Below are 15470 nucleotides of genomic sequence, written 5' to 3'. Positions count from 1 at the left end.
CTGTTGATATTTCCACTTCTAGTGGTACTTTTTGTTCTCTAGCAAATCAGCAGGATTTTTAGAGTCTGCAAAAAACTATTGTGATTTAGTAAGAGTCTGAAGGTGAATAAAGTTTTTAGCAGAACTTTAAATATCTTCTCACTTTATCATCAGTACTTTTATTTCTTACAATAGTGGGTTCAACAGTCAGGGATTTAGTGGGATGGTACACTTTTGCAAGCTTATGGCTGCCTTTAAAAAAAAAAAAGGTATGTTGGGCATATCAGAGAGCTCCTTATAATTTACATGCAACTGTACTGTCAAGCACAGCCCCATTTTATACCCAATGGGTCCAATCTGTAACTTGATCTAGTAGTTTTGGCATCCATTCAGGAAAGTGCTTGTTGGATCAGTGTTTTTCCACTTTTAGGGAAACCCCAGAGTCATATTGAGTCAGCAGTGTCTATTTTTAAATCTTCAACTTTATCCTCTAGGACAGTGACTTTTCGAGGGGCTGCAGACAGGTGGCTGTTATTTGAGCTGATTCTGACACTGCTACATTTTTGTTCCCCAATGTTAGCTTATTCTGAAATCAGCCTTTCCTTTTAATTAGTTGGTCAACAAACAATTGAAGAAACTGAAACACTGAAAACTTACTATCCACTATAGTGGTCACATTTAAGGCAGTTTCCTGTATGATCATGGAGGCTAGATTGCTAGGACTTGCTGCCTTTATTGCTCAGCTGTCTTGACTACCTTCCCTGATTTGCTCTCCTTGTTTCCAAGTTGAGAGTCCTGAGAGCAAGTTTATCAAAGCTGTCTTCAATAATGTTAAAAAGGAATGTTTTAGATTTAGAAAGATACAGGTACATCTGATTTAGTTAGTTAGAATGCAGAAATTAGTACTTGGAATGCGGACCTCAAAAAAAAAATTCAGCTAGAAGCTCAGAGACATTGCTTAGAAATTATGCTGAATCACATTACTTTACGGATTTAGTTAAAAAAATTTAATTTCTAAATTTCAAAGTTACATCTCACTAATGGGAGCCATTTGCCCTGAACACCTGTGAGAACAAGTTCAGTGAGGGATTCCCATGCAAGATTCTTAATGTGAATCTCAGAACAGCTGAGGGTTTTACAGATCTGAAGGCATTTTTGGATTCTTCTATCACTAATGCCAAAGTAAACCCCTCAAGGAAGCCAAAATACAGCAAGTACTTATGTCATGAAGTAGCTTTATATAATCATATTTAAGAGAACCCAAATTCAGTAACTCAGACTATGATAAAGAGAAGCTATCCAATTACAATATTATCTTCCATATAGTATTAGTTTCCATTTGGAATGGATTTTCCTGTTCACTATTGTTGAATCTCTATAGATCTGTATTAATGTAATTCATCTTTTGTAAATAATGCTTAAAATATATTTACACAAATTGAAGAGAAAAGTCAGATAACTGTATTTTTAGAGGATACACTGATCAAAGCCAGAATGCAGAAAAGCCTTTTTTAGAAAAAAAAAAATCCTAAAAATTATTTTAACTGGATTTCAGTCATATATTCTTGAAAAATACCTTAGATCTAGTATTATGAAATTAGGTATCCTCCATACTATTACTGAACCAAGATTAAAGACCATATTCATTTCACAACGCATGCTATATAGGATGAAATCTTTTTTCCTGGAGTTTTCCTTACCACTGTGAGAGTATTAAATGTTTGAGCAAAAGCAAATGATGACCTTCTTTTCAACTCAGCTGGAGTCCTCTCAACTACTGCTACTATGATGTGTAAGGATAAAGGATACTCTATCAGCACCAAATGAAAAAGACAAATGAGAACTTGGGAATTCTAGACATTACTTTAAAAAAAAAAAAAGCAATGCTCACATAAACCCTCCAAACTAAGTTCAGAAAATAATGACAAATACAACTAAATCTTTCAAGTAAATGCATTCCACCATTATTCTTGGTGATAATGACATAAAAACCTGTTGAACTGAGCAGTAAGCAGGTGTGCCAGCCCAGCAACCTACCTGACAGTGATGTCACATTTGAAGGTTCCCCTTTTCTGTCTTTGACTGGCCAGGAAAGCTATGAGTAGGAACTGATGCTCTACCCAACAACATCATGCCAAAGATGTTCCAGTGAAGTTTGAAAGGATATGCCTGGGTGACTCAGCCAGGAATTAGAGGTGTGCGCGCACACTGGAGGTGTGCCCAGCTCGCACAATGAATACGGTGTAGTTTGATTTCTTGCTCTGCACATATCTCAAGAATGGGGCAGGGGAGGAGAGGGTGGAATCTGCAGCAACTCTTCCACATTTGGCAAAAGACTAACAATATTCAGGCTCTTAATGTATGCTCCTCTGGCTCCATCTGAAGAGCTGTCTCTGAAGTCCAGGACACTAGGCAAAATTTCAGTTCATGCTTCTGAACATGTGACAAATCATTAAGAAAATCAGCATTATCCATGAGCTTACAAATAAAGCATTCCATCTTGATTTCATTTAATAGCACAATCTTCGTAAATTAGCTGACTGTCCTGGAGCAAGTCTGTCTGTCAGGTTATTCAGGACAGCCTATGCTTAAGAACTGGGAAGAGAGAATAATCATGTGGTTTGCATCTGGCCTCAGATGTAATTTGTCCCCACTTCAGAGGGAGATCCATTCAAGCATGTCCACCTGATCTCCAAGCCCCAGGATTAAAACTAGGAAACCCACCACTTCTCAGATTCTTGCCTGAGCTGTTGTGGGGCTTGGTGGTAAAATCAACCTAAGTTTTGCACATCAATGTAACACATGCAGACAATGGCTCTTGTCTTGCTCAGGATCTCATGTCTTCCATGACACTGGATTCTTGCAAGGAACATCAAATTCTCTTTAGTATGACTCAATTCATATAGATGTACACACATTGGATTTGTCCCTCAACACAGGACTGACAAGGGGAGCATGACTCAATTATGACAAAGATGTGAGCGTCGTCTCCTTAAAGTTGACGTCAGGGTCCATCCTTGCTCCTGTCAATCTGGTGGACCTCTTCTCCTTTAATGGCCAACGTCTGACTACTGGATCCAAAATACAGAGTCTGGGGGGAAAGTAAAGTAGTGGAGACCTTCCCCCAACCCTGGGGCTGCGGGGAAGAAGGCAGGGGGCAGAAAATATAGAAAGCTGCCCCTTTCCAGCTGATAAGGGGACTTCATTTGAAATTTATCAGACTAATACTAATCAGAGGCTAAAAGAAGAGACTGAGCCCCTAAGTAGGGTCCAAAGAGCACCTTAGTAGGAATCAATCAGCTCTCGCCCTCCTTTGAGCAGCTGAAACATATTCAGGACTGAGTTTCTTAATAGGAGGTCTGTAGTAGTTCTGCCAGATGATGGCAACAATTTATCTTACCCTCTAATGCACTCATATCAAAACAATTAAATAAATCAAAATTGTCCCCATTTTTAAAAGCCATCAACTGGGCAGTTGATAACCCAATTTCATTTCAGGTTGATTTGCAGGGACATATCCCAGGTGAAGAGGAAAAAATGTGTTAGCCTGCTGATGATGTGTTCCTCTATTTACCGGAAATTCTATTGAACTGTAACATTTAACGAGTTCAACCTAGAGTTTACTTAGGCTATGTCAGCGCAGCTACACCACTGGAGCTCTTCAGTGCAGACACTGCTTACACCGACATGAGGGATTCACCCATCCATGTAGGTACTCTACCTCCCGGAGAGGCCATAGGTAGGTTGATAGAAGAATTCTTCCATGGACCTAGCACTGTCTACATCAGGGGTTAGCTCGGTATAGCTATGTTTCTCAGGGGTATGGATTTTTCACATTCCCCACACGCGTAGCTACACCAATGTAAAATCACTGAGGGTACTACCAAAAAAAAAAAAAAAATCAATCAGTCAGGTTAGGATCTGGGCCCTTAAGTGTGGATCTGCCCCATGAACTTTACCATTTTAACAAAGTATTTTAAGGCTGCAGTGATTTTCCTTGACAGTCCATGAAGAAATTACACAATACTGAACCCACCCTCCACAGTCTGACAAAAATATTCAATCTTCATCTTTAACAGGACTATGGCAAAAAGAGAAGTTTTTAAACTGAATCAGAAATTTAGAGCAAGAGAATAAAAACTCCTACCTGTCGATAGTACTTCTCATACACAGGATTTGCACTGGATAGCTATGAAGAAAGATACAGAAAATTATATGATTAATATGCATAATTGTATCCATTTAATTCACTTTATATGATCAAGTTGCATAATTTAACATGGAAAACTAGACATTTTATACATGTCAAACTGGCTTTTTCTGTCAACTTATAAGATAGTTTACACTGTTGATGTAGCTGTCTTGGTCTCAGAATACAAAGCAGAGAAGTCAGATGTGCTATGAATCACTTTATGGTTTGCAGACTGAATTCCTTAACAACATTCTCTTTAAAAGTTCTTGATATTAAATGCTAGTGGCTTTCACTTTCCGAACTGTCTGCATTAATAAGTAACCCCACTTGGAAGTTATTTAAATATTATTCTCATGTCAGTAACACAGACACCAGCTCCACGCTAGATGAGAGACACAGAGTACATAGGCAAAAAGAAAAGGAGTACTTGTGGCACCTTAGAGACTAACCAATTTATTTGAGCATAAACATCCGACAAAGTGAGCTGTAGCTCACGAAAGCTTATGCTCAAATAAATTGGTTAGTCTCTAAGGTGCCACAAGTACTCCTTTTCTTTTTGCGAATACAGACTAACACTGCTGTTACTCTGAAACCTGTCAGAGTACATAGTGACGCATTTAAACTGCGCAACCCTCAGAACTGCAGGATACCCCAACAGAAATCTATCCCAGTACACAAGTTAGTACAGCACCACTGTGCGTATAATTTACACACTTCTGACACAGGCAGGGTTTTACAGTGGGTATGCTCCACCTGTGCTAGGCTGGCCTGAGCGAACTCCACAATGAAGACAAACTATAAAATGATATTCTAAGAACATAAGAGTGGCCATACTCGGTCAGACCAAAGGTCCATCCAGCCCAGTATCCTGTCTACTGACAGTGACCAATGCCAGGTGCCCCAGAGGGAGTGAACCTAACAGGTAATGATCTAGTGATCTCTCTCCTACCATCCATTTCCACCCTCTGACAAACAGAGGCTAGGGACACCGTTCCTTACCCATCCTGGCTAACAGCCATTAATGGACTTAATCTCCATGAAACTATCCAGAATTTATCCAGTTCTCTTTTTTCTCTCAGAGAAAGGCCTTCAATTCACCTCCCCTACTTGACCAAGAAAGTCTGAGTTGTGTGACTTTTGGTTCTGGGGCAAAGCAAATCTCTTTCTGTGTGTTGTCTGAAACATGTTGGGGAGGCAGGAGAGGGCTATTATGTTTTGGGGACTGCCCTCCCTTTATCCTGAAGAAAGGAGCAAAACTGTAGGTTTTATTAGATGTTTATGCCCTGAAAGGTATGTCTAAACAGCAACTAGGTACCTGCAGCTGTGCGGTGCCAGCTGACTCTGGCTCAAGGGACTTGGGCTGTGGGGCTGTTTCATTGTTGTGTAGACTTCCAGGCTCAGGCTGCAGCCCAGCTCTGGGACCCTCCCACCTCCCAGGGTCCTAGAGTCTAGGCTTCAGCCCAAGCCCAAAAGTCTACACAGCAGTAAAACAGCCCCGCAGCATGAGCCTGCAAGCCCAATTTGGTTGGCATTGGTCAGCAGCTAGACACCTGCAGCTCTGTAGACATACCCTAAGACATGCTGATCGAGCACATTTTTGTAAGGTGTACGACTAGTATTATCAACAAAGGGATAATGGGTTATATTTGCTACCCCTAACTGGGCGTGCCGATTACACTGTGAATCTAGCACCTACACAAATCAGTAAGAAAGCAAAAAGCCATTTCCTCTGAACACAAACCATAAATACTATTCATTCCATGTACAATGCTGATCTTGCAACCTCAAATACGTGCTTATGAGAGTTAAGACTTGACCCAAATATTGTATAATTATAGCATTTATTTCTAATTTCAGATTTAAAAGTCTTGTAAACTTGCATACAAACTGGACACTGGCAAAAATACATAAGCAATTGTAGGAAATATTTTACTATAGTATATTACAAGATGGGTATTATAGGTTTAAATCTATTTCTCTTGTAATAACACTTCATACTGTAGCCTCTTTGGCCCAGTGGTTAGCCAATATTTGGGGCCTTGCTGGGTTGTTTCCATTGGAAGGAGAAATTGATTAAAAGAGTAAAGAATTTATTTGGTGCACTGCTGTTTATTGGTGAAGAACATATGCAAAGTCCACTTTTCCTGACCACAGTAGAAACAGATGACTGGACAAAGTTTCCTTGTTCAGAAATCCAACTACTGGGGACCACCTATGCTATCCCAAAAAGTGAGGCTCAGGAATCAAAACAAATAGAAGTAGACAACTGGAGAACATTGTATCAATAAAAACGATTGAGTTACTAAGCAAACTATTTGGGAAGTACAGTAACTCCCCACTTAACGTCCTATCGCTTAACGTTGTTTCTATCTTATGTCCCTGCTCCATTATAGAACATGCTCATTCAAAAGTTATGCAATACTCCGCTGTAAAGTTGTTTGGCTGCCTGCTTTGTCCACAGCTGGCAGCCCCCGTGGATCAGCACCTTCCCCCTGCTGCCCCCGCCTCCTGCCCACAGCAGTCAGCTGGTTTGCGGCGTTCAGGAGGGAGGAGCGAGGACTCCGCGTGCAGGCTCCCCCCCACCTCCCCTGCCTCCTGAACGCCACAAACCAGCTGATCGCCACAGGCAGGAGAGGGAGGGGAAGGGAGCAAGGACGTGGTGGCATGCGGAGTAAAGGGAGAGGAGGTAGAAAGAGGGGGAGAAGAGGTGGGTTAAGGGTGGGGGTTTGGGGGAAGGGCTGGAGTGGGCGGGCCAAGAGTTGAGCCCCCTAACCCCGGAAAAGCTGATGCCTGTGCTTGCAAGAACAGCAAGAGGAGCAGCAAGACAATCCACTCTCTAACTCCACCACCTCAACCAAGCTTCATACTCAGCAATGACGACTGTAGTATTAAATTGTTTCTTTAAAATTGTTTAAAACTTATACCTGTATTAAATTGCTCGTTTAAAATTGATTAACGTGTATAACACGCCTTTTGTCTGGCAAAAAAAAAAATTCCCTGGAACCTAACCCCCCGCCCTTTACATTAATTCTTATGGGAAAATTGGATTCACTTAACATCGTTTCACTTAAAGTTGTATTTTTCAGGAATATAACTACAACGTTAAGTGAGGAGTTTCTGTATTAACATTTGAATATTTGTTTTCTTTTCCATAACCCAACTATTTGTAGCAGGAGTTGAATTCAGACCACTGGGTTTGGACTGAAGGTGTTTGCAGCAATAGCCAGAGTTGTCACGCAGTATCACACTACCTCAGATCTTTTTATGGCCAGGTTCCCCATTAGGATTTAAGTGAAACTGACTCAAGGAATCTAAAACTGACTTAGGGAATGTAAGACAACACATACAGGAGAATGTTGCTACACTGACTTCTTTAAGGAATGTTTTTAGAACATTGGTGTTAGATCATTGATGTTATTTACTATGAATTTCCTTTCCCACTTAATCTGCTACCAAATATCTAAAAAGGGGCACCATGTTCAAGCAATTTATAAACTGTTTGTTAATTCTATCGGCTTAATGAAAGCTTGCCTAGTTTACTTCTGAACTAATGCTCAGAGAACTTCACTGCTGTGAGATTTGACAATGTTTACAGAAGTGTATTATTTTTATTACTGTAGCATCTAGGAGCCCTAGTCATAGACCAAGACGCCGCTGTTACATGCTGTACAAAACACAGTCCCCGCCTCAGGGGAATTACAATGCAAGTACAAAACAACAAACAGATGGATATGGATAGATGGGGAGTACAGGTAAACAATGAGACAATATTGGTCAGCATGACAGGCGGGTAGAGTGGTTAGTATTTATGTTAATAGAGAATATAGTAATGTGAAAAGTTTTCACTATTCCACACTGATCACAGCTAAATTGGATCTTTCTTGCTAACTGCAGCTAAAAAATGTGGTGTTATATTTGTATTCCATATACAATGTTTTCTAGTCTAGTCAAGTTTCAAACAGACTGCTTAAAATGTTGCCTGTAAAGATTTTAAATACCCCATTGTCAGAATGAGTAAGCCTAAAATCTGGGTGGCTACATTTGTGTTGCTTCAAGTAAACACTTTATAATACAGAGACATCCCTCTTAAACATCTTACTATCTCATTTGGGTCAAACCCACAGGAACCCTAAAATAGTTTGCAAATACAGCCAAATTAAAATTACAAACAAAATTCTGGAACAAAACTAGCTAGTGAGTGCAAAGAAATAAAAGCCACAAAACTGAAAGTGTTTTAAAGCATCAAGTCTACATTTGCCTTTCCTGTCCCATCTTCCCTTTCCCTCCCCCAAGAGAGGGATCATTAATCTGCCATCTAGATGCACTACAAAACAAAGTCATACTTCTGTTCAGCAAAACACTATTCCAGCCAAACCTATCATTGTTAGTCTTGGACAGGAAACACATGCATGTTCAGGTCCTGGAACTACAAATACTTTACAAATTCAAAATAAACTTTTTATTCAACACTCATAGTACAAGCCAACAAAAATTCTCTCTAGATATCCGATTTTGGGGCTCATTTTCATTATAACATCAGTACAACCACAGTACAATGAAATTTCCCGTGAAAGTGGATAGTTTGGAAGACAGTTTCATTTTACTGGCAACAGACTTCATAGTTTTCCCATAAAGGAATACTGAGAATAAAGGTGAGTTACAGAAGATGACCTGAGTAACTTTTTCCTTACATCAATATATTATAAGAGTATTTTGAATTCTTGAGTGCCAGTTAGGAATTTTGACGGGTAACACTTCTTCACATAACTGGAATTTGCACATACAGTTGCAGAGTACAAATTGTGGACTCATTTTCAGTGTGAATAGTCAGATTCCACTGCCCATAAAAAAATTAAAATACACCATTGTAAATTCCATTAAAAATTAATTACTTTAACATTAACATCTGTTCCAGTAATTACCCTGCAAAGATTACAGTTTGTGTTGAGAATGTCTGGCCCTTACAGAGTCCTAACCTAGGAAATGAAGGCCAGCTTTATAGCCATCTGTCTCTTTGTCTTTCTGGCTTCAGTCAATCAGCCCATTATATCCTTTCATGTTTTTAATCCATCACTATCACCCCCACTATTACATAGGGATGTATTTTAAGTCATTAAAACAGTTTTTCCCCTTTAGCCTCTGTCTAACAGGAAGCAAAGAAACACCAACACCATCTACCCATGAAAAAAGAAAAGAAAAGAAACTAAACAAGCTAATATTTTGCAGTTTTCTCCATCTATCTCAATGTGAGACTGAAATACTATATTCTGCCTCCACGTGAAGGCATGCGAGATTAATATTAGTACTTCCAGACCCACATCATTCCAAGATTGCATAATCTAGAAATGAGCAAACACTGCTTACTTTTGCCAGTGCTGAAAGAGACCCAGAACACTAAAGTAGTATTCCCTAAAGAACAGTGAGAGTGCCAGCTCTCCATTTATATGACGTAGGGGAAAAGTGGAAGAAAGAACCAGTTCTGCAGTCAGATTCTCTGTCCTTTCCATTGGGCTCCATATTAAACTTCAGGAAAGGGGCCTGATATACTAGTCTTCTGAATTAACCTCTCAGTGGCTCTCCCCCTTGAGATATCTTTTCCACAGTGGTGGATTGTTCACACATAGTGATGCACTGATTAATTAGGCTCAATACAAGTGAAGGACACATGAAAACTGAGGAATCTTCACACAAAATTAACTGCAAGTCCAAAAAAATCAGTTTTAAAAAGTGTTTACACTCTATTGGGCTTCTCTAGTACAACTCTGTACAGGTTTATAGAATTGAGAGGGGGAAAAAAACACTAGGTCAGCCCCTCTCTCTCCTTGGCAACGTAGGACAGTTCTCTATTCTACTGTTTTGCACTGTAGTTTGAAGCGTTTAAAGAGAAAAGGTTTCCCACCACTTCCCTTACCATAGCCAAGTACAGCGCAGCTTCAGGATGTTTTTCTTGATTTTCAGCCTAAAATTTTCCCTTCCTAATTTCATCCTATTAAGCCTAGTTAGACCCCCCTTTTTATAATGCTACATAATTCCACTTTGCCTGCAACTCTTATAATATTCAAGTATTTGTACAGGGTTCTTCAGACTTTAGGTGCTTGTAAGATATTTACAAATATTTAAATGTCTGGCTTGGATATAGTCTGGAGAACACTGTACGAATATCTGAAGGATTGTCTTTTATTGCTGTCATATGATAGACAACACATGTCTAGTTTGGTGTCCACTATCCTCTCAGAGACCTTGTCTACATCAGAAAAAAAAAAAATTGTTGTTTTTTTGCATCAGTGAAGCCCTATCAGTGGTAGCAACAGAGGAACAGTATTGTAGACTGGGTAGGCCATTTTCCCCACCCTCAAGATGTTCTTTAGTCCTGTGTAGGCTTAGGGAAAGGCAGCTTAATATTTTTGCTTTCCATTTTTCTTGTTCCCTTCATACATGTTTTTCTTCAATTAATTTTTCCTAAAAATATATTCACTTGCATTTTCCTAATCAGTCATTTTATTGATTTTTGCCCATTTCTCTAATTTTTATGCTACATACAAAAGGTTAAAAAAAGTTACAGTGGAATCCTCTTATAGGCCAGAGGTAATTCTCAACACCAAACCAATCCAGAAAATTTTATTCAAAGCAAAGATTCACTATAACCTTAACAATGTCAATATACAGTGCATTTAAAAGATTTGAAACTTTCATTCTACTTCACTGTAACTCAACTGTACACCTACAGAACAGTACACTAGAGCATTTCTGCAACTGAATTTAGACAGTGTAATGACATTCTTCATCTCTTTTACACAAGGTAACCATGTTTTGATTTCTTGTTATGCAATCCCCCATACATACCACCACGATAATCAATGCTGGACTATAAAGCCCACCTAAAATGAAAAAGTGGACTAAATGTTACTTAATATTGAGCAGTTCTAAAGTTTTCAATATTGTTTTCAGGGATTAAAGTAAGGGGTGTGTTGGCGAGCACAGCTCCTGCTCACTAAAAGCAGAGACACCGCTCCCTCTCCTCTTTGGCTGATTCAGCAACTTGCTTTCCTGTCTGTAGCTCACGAAAGCTCATGCTCAAATAAATTGGTTAGTCTCTAAGGTGCCACAAGTACTCCTTTTCTTTTTGCAATCTACTTTAAGTGGCTATTTTACCTTTTAATGGCGGGGGGGGGGGAACCTTAGAGATTTGCAGTTTTCCACAGTGGACACAGAGCACTTGCACTGAGACACACACTGATAAGGTTCTCCCTTACTCTTGCCAAAATGACACAGTCTTAATGCCAGATAGTAAAGCAAAATTCTGAATTTTGTCATTTTGCAGATTTATTGGGTATATGAGAGACATGGCTGAGAGTTATACAGAAAAAGTAAGTTGATTGGTTAGCTGTACCTCAGGTGCATGTTACCACATACCTAGTTCGTTGAAATATACTAACATGAAATCTACTGCTTATGTGTTCCAACAGTAAAGGGTATCCAAGGGTTCTATAATTACACATCCACGTTTGTACTCAGCAGGCCTATCCAGAGACCTGCTTTATGCCACAAAGTGTATGTATAATTATAAATGCAACAGTGACACCATACTTAATTTTATACTGAGATTTACACTTGAAGTAGGACAAAATCTCGTTTCACATCATAATTTAATATAGTTTCCAAAATTGGCACAATACAGGACAATCACATTTGCCATGTCATTTTTAAAAGAAAAATATTTACTAACTTCTGCAAAGGAAATATTTGAACGTACTTCCTTTTTAAAATGTTGCTCTCCCCCCCACACACACACACTTGTGTTTCTCTCACTAAATAACCAGTTCCAACCCACTCCAAGTTTCCTCCTCTCTCTCTTCCTCCCCTCCCATTCCCAGAGTGACACCACACATAGGACACTTTTTAAACTTTAACTTAAACAGTGGCCTTACTTTTCAAAAATAGTGATCTTTGAGTCCCCACCCTAGGACACCTTAAATAGGCCTGATTCTCAGAGGGTAGGAGCTCAGAACTTTCCGAATATCTTTAAGGTTACTTACCACAAAATTGGAGGTACCCCAAATCACTAGTCACTTCTAGGGTGAACAGATGTCCCAATAAAATAAAGAGAAGCCAAGTAGTTCCGATACATATCTTATTCAGTAGGAAATAAGATAGTCTCAACGGTATTCATTACTCCATACAAGGGCTTGCTAATACTGGAAATTCTCACCAATATTCAGGCAATAAATTTAGAAGATGAAAACATTAATCAGAAGTTTGTCTAAACCCTGAAAGTTGCCAAACTTCTCAAAGCTCCTATGCTCTCATCAGGTTAGCCTTTTATCTCCTGTAGCTATCCATATTCAACTAGTATACAACACAAATACCACCACTCCAAATACCCAGACCAAAAGGCACAACAGCTTCCAACCATTTCACCCTGAAGTGAATAGTCCAACATCATCTTGCTATCTTTGTAAATAAAATACAGTTCATAAGAAAAAAAATAGGCTTTTCAGGTCAATCCCCCTAGAGAGTTTATTCTTCGGTAATATGCTCATGTTCTTATCTTAATTTAAAGAATACTTAAGATGATATTTCAACTTATGTCAATACTTTTATACTACCCTTTAAAGGTCTAATAGTCTCAAGCTACCTGCTAATTGCTTAGAGAGGAGTTGTAATAGCTTGAAAACAAAGAAGAAATTAATAAATGGGGTCAGCTTAAGAGATCGGTCCATGCTTGAAAGATCACGCACAATTACCTAACATAAAGGCATATGATTCAGTCATTGCCCACCCCCCACCCCGCATTGAATCAAAGGTTGTTACATGCCTTGAAAATCAGTGGAAAGTGCTAATTTTGAACATGTTACCGGGGCCTTTTTACAAGACAAAGAGCAGCCTTTTTTTAAAGGTTGAAATGCTAGAACCCCAATCTCTTGCCTACCTTAAATATATGTTTATGGCTGTTACGTTACTAAAGGAAAACAACTCACCAAGAATTAAGGCAGGTCACTGCTACTTTCTCTTTGGTTTAGGCATACATATGCCTGTCACACCATCTCTCCACAATTCTGCGAGCAGGATGGATTTTAAGAGCCTACTGCTTCTAAGAACTGAGCAACATGCATGAAGTGGAACCTGTAGACCAACACACTGGGTCTAATGTTATGCCATGTAGCAGTCTGAGGGGGCAGCAGGTTATCATTACTGAACTACATTGGTAACTGTGATAACTCAAGGGAGTATGCTACTGTAGAGTCACTTCAGTACAAGAGCCACCACCCGTCTGACTCCTGCAATGAGGAACTCCTGCTTCGGCCCCCGGGGCTCAGGCTTCGGCCCTGGAAGCCAGCAAGTCTAACGCCAGCCCTGGCGTCCCCATTAAAACAGGGTCATGACCCACAGTCTGAGAACTGCTTTAGTTCATCAAATTATCATAATTTTCCACGTTTCAGATGAAGACACAAATCCCCCCAATCACATACATCATCCCCCCTCCTATTATTGTTCCCAATGCTGAACACTTCAACTTTATTATCTACAGCAGGGGTTCTCAACCTTTTTCTTTCTGAGGCCTTTCCCCCCCCCACCCCCCATCCTATAAAAACTCCACAGCCCACTTGTGCCACAACTGTTTTTCTGCATATTAAAGCCAGGACCAGAGTTAGGGGCTAGCAACCAGAACAACTGCTCAGGGCCCCGTGCCACAGGGGACCCCGTGAAGCTAAGCTGCTCAGGCTGCAGCTTCAGTTGGCAGGATTTGGGGCCCCGGGGCTTTGGCTTTCTGCCCTGGGCCTCAGGGAGTCCAATGCTGGCCCTGCTTGGTGGACCCCCTGCAGCCTGCTTGTGGCCTCCCAGGGGCCCCGGAGCCCTGCTCGAGAAGCACGGCTCTACGGAGGCCTTTCCGCCCGGCTCAACGCCGACCGGCCCATGCCCTGCAGAGCGAGCAGGGCACAGCACAGTCCACACCGAGGGCAGCGCTTCAGGGAGGGCCAGTGTGGTCCACCATTCACCTCCCCGGCACCACCAGGGCTTGGACTTCGGGAGTGGCCTCTCCTCAGAGGAGACAGCGAGAGGAGAGATTACTGGCGGCCTAGAACAAGGGAAGGGGGCACAGAACTAAGGCAAGAGTAGTCAAGGGTTACCGGGGGGCAAGGCAGGGCGCGGGGCCAGGGGTTACCGGGCCGGGGCGCGGTGGGGCTGGGGTGCAACAAGGCGCAGGGGTTACGGGAGGGAGAAGACGTGGGTTACCTCAGGTTACCGGGGTGGGGGAGGGGGGCATGGCAGGACGCAGGTTCCCGGGGCGGGGAGAGCATGGCCCGGGGCCAGGGGTTACCGGGGGGCGCGGTGGGGCAGGGGTTACTCAGGGTTACCGGAGGGCGCGGAGGGACGGGGGTGAACGGGACGGGCGGGCGCAGGGGTTAGCGGGGGACCGCGGGGGGACGGCGGTTACCGGCACGGGGAGCCGAAGGACTCAGCTGCTCTCCCCCCGGAGCGGGAGGCAGGTCGGGGCGCCGCCAGCCCCTGAGTGACACTGCAGGCCGGGGAGCCCCGACCCCCCCGCCGCGAGGGGCACTGCAGGCCTCGGCCCCCGCCGGGGAAGGATCCCGGGGCTCGGCAGGGCGAGTGCCGAGCGGCCGGGCCGGAGGCAGTTACCTGGGTCAGGGAGAGATGGGAGGCCATGCTGCTTCCATCATGCACCGGCCGGGCAACAAGAAGCCGGAGCCGACGCGGGGCCCGGACCCTCACTCGCCAACTTCAGCAACTTCCCGATCCGGAGCCAGGCCCCGCCCGCAGCAAAACCTGGCGCCGGATCCCGGCCCCCTGACTCGGCGCCTCCAGCCGTCCCGTGCGGCTACTGCAAAACCCGGGCCGGATTTCCCCCCCCCCGACTCGGCGCCTCCAGCCCTCCCGTGCTAGGGCTACTGCAAAACCCGGGCCGGATTTCCCCCCCTGACTCGGCGCCTCCAGCCGTCCCGTGCGGCTACTGCAAAACCCGGGCCGGATTTCCCCCCTGACTCGGCGCCTCCAGCCGTCCCGTGCGGCTACTGCAAAACCCGGGCCGGATTTCCCCCCCCCCCCCCGACTCGGCGCCTCCAGCCCTCCCGTGCTAGGGCTACTGCAAAACCCGGGCCGGATTTCCCCCCCTGACTCGGCGCCTCCAGCCGTCCCGTGCGGCTACTGCAAAACCCGGGCCGGATTTCCCCCCTGACTCGGCGCCTCCAGCCGTCCCGTGCGGCTACTGCAAAACCCGGGCCGGATTTCCCCCCCCCCCCCCCGACTCGGCGCCTCCAGCCGTCCCGTGCTAGGGCTA

The 15470-nt window shown here is 42.9% G+C and overlaps 1 protein-coding gene across 7 annotated transcripts in view; it reads right to left on the bottom strand.

Annotated features, from left to right (window-relative positions):
• EPS15 (epidermal growth factor receptor pathway substrate 15) overlaps positions 1–14989 on the bottom strand; it is a 111268-nt gene extending 96279 nt beyond the window's left edge. For 3 of the 7 annotated variants that reach the window (XM_073357727.1, XM_073357729.1, XM_073357731.1), the window contains exons 1-2: positions 14813–14988; positions 4127–4168 (exon numbers count right to left, since the gene is read on the bottom strand). In XM_073357727.1, the coding sequence (XP_073213828.1) occupies positions 4127–4168; positions 14813–14839 (69 nt within the window). In that variant the 5' untranslated portion in view covers positions 14840–14988. Of the gene's footprint in view, positions 1–4126; positions 4169–14812 lie in introns of all 7 variants that reach the window. The other 4 variants (XM_073357728.1, XM_073357726.1, XM_073357725.1 and 1 more) reach the window with 4 other exon arrangements.
• Positions 14990–15470: the final 481 nt, after the last annotated feature.

Source organism: Lepidochelys kempii, chromosome 8 (genome assembly GCF_965140265.1).
Source record: "Lepidochelys kempii isolate rLepKem1 chromosome 8, rLepKem1.hap2, whole genome shotgun sequence".
NCBI classification, from domain to species: domain Eukaryota; kingdom Metazoa; phylum Chordata; order Testudines; family Cheloniidae; genus Lepidochelys; species Lepidochelys kempii.
The sequence above is the reverse complement of the archived record's forward strand: the minus strand, read 5'-3'. Positions and strand labels throughout refer to the sequence as shown.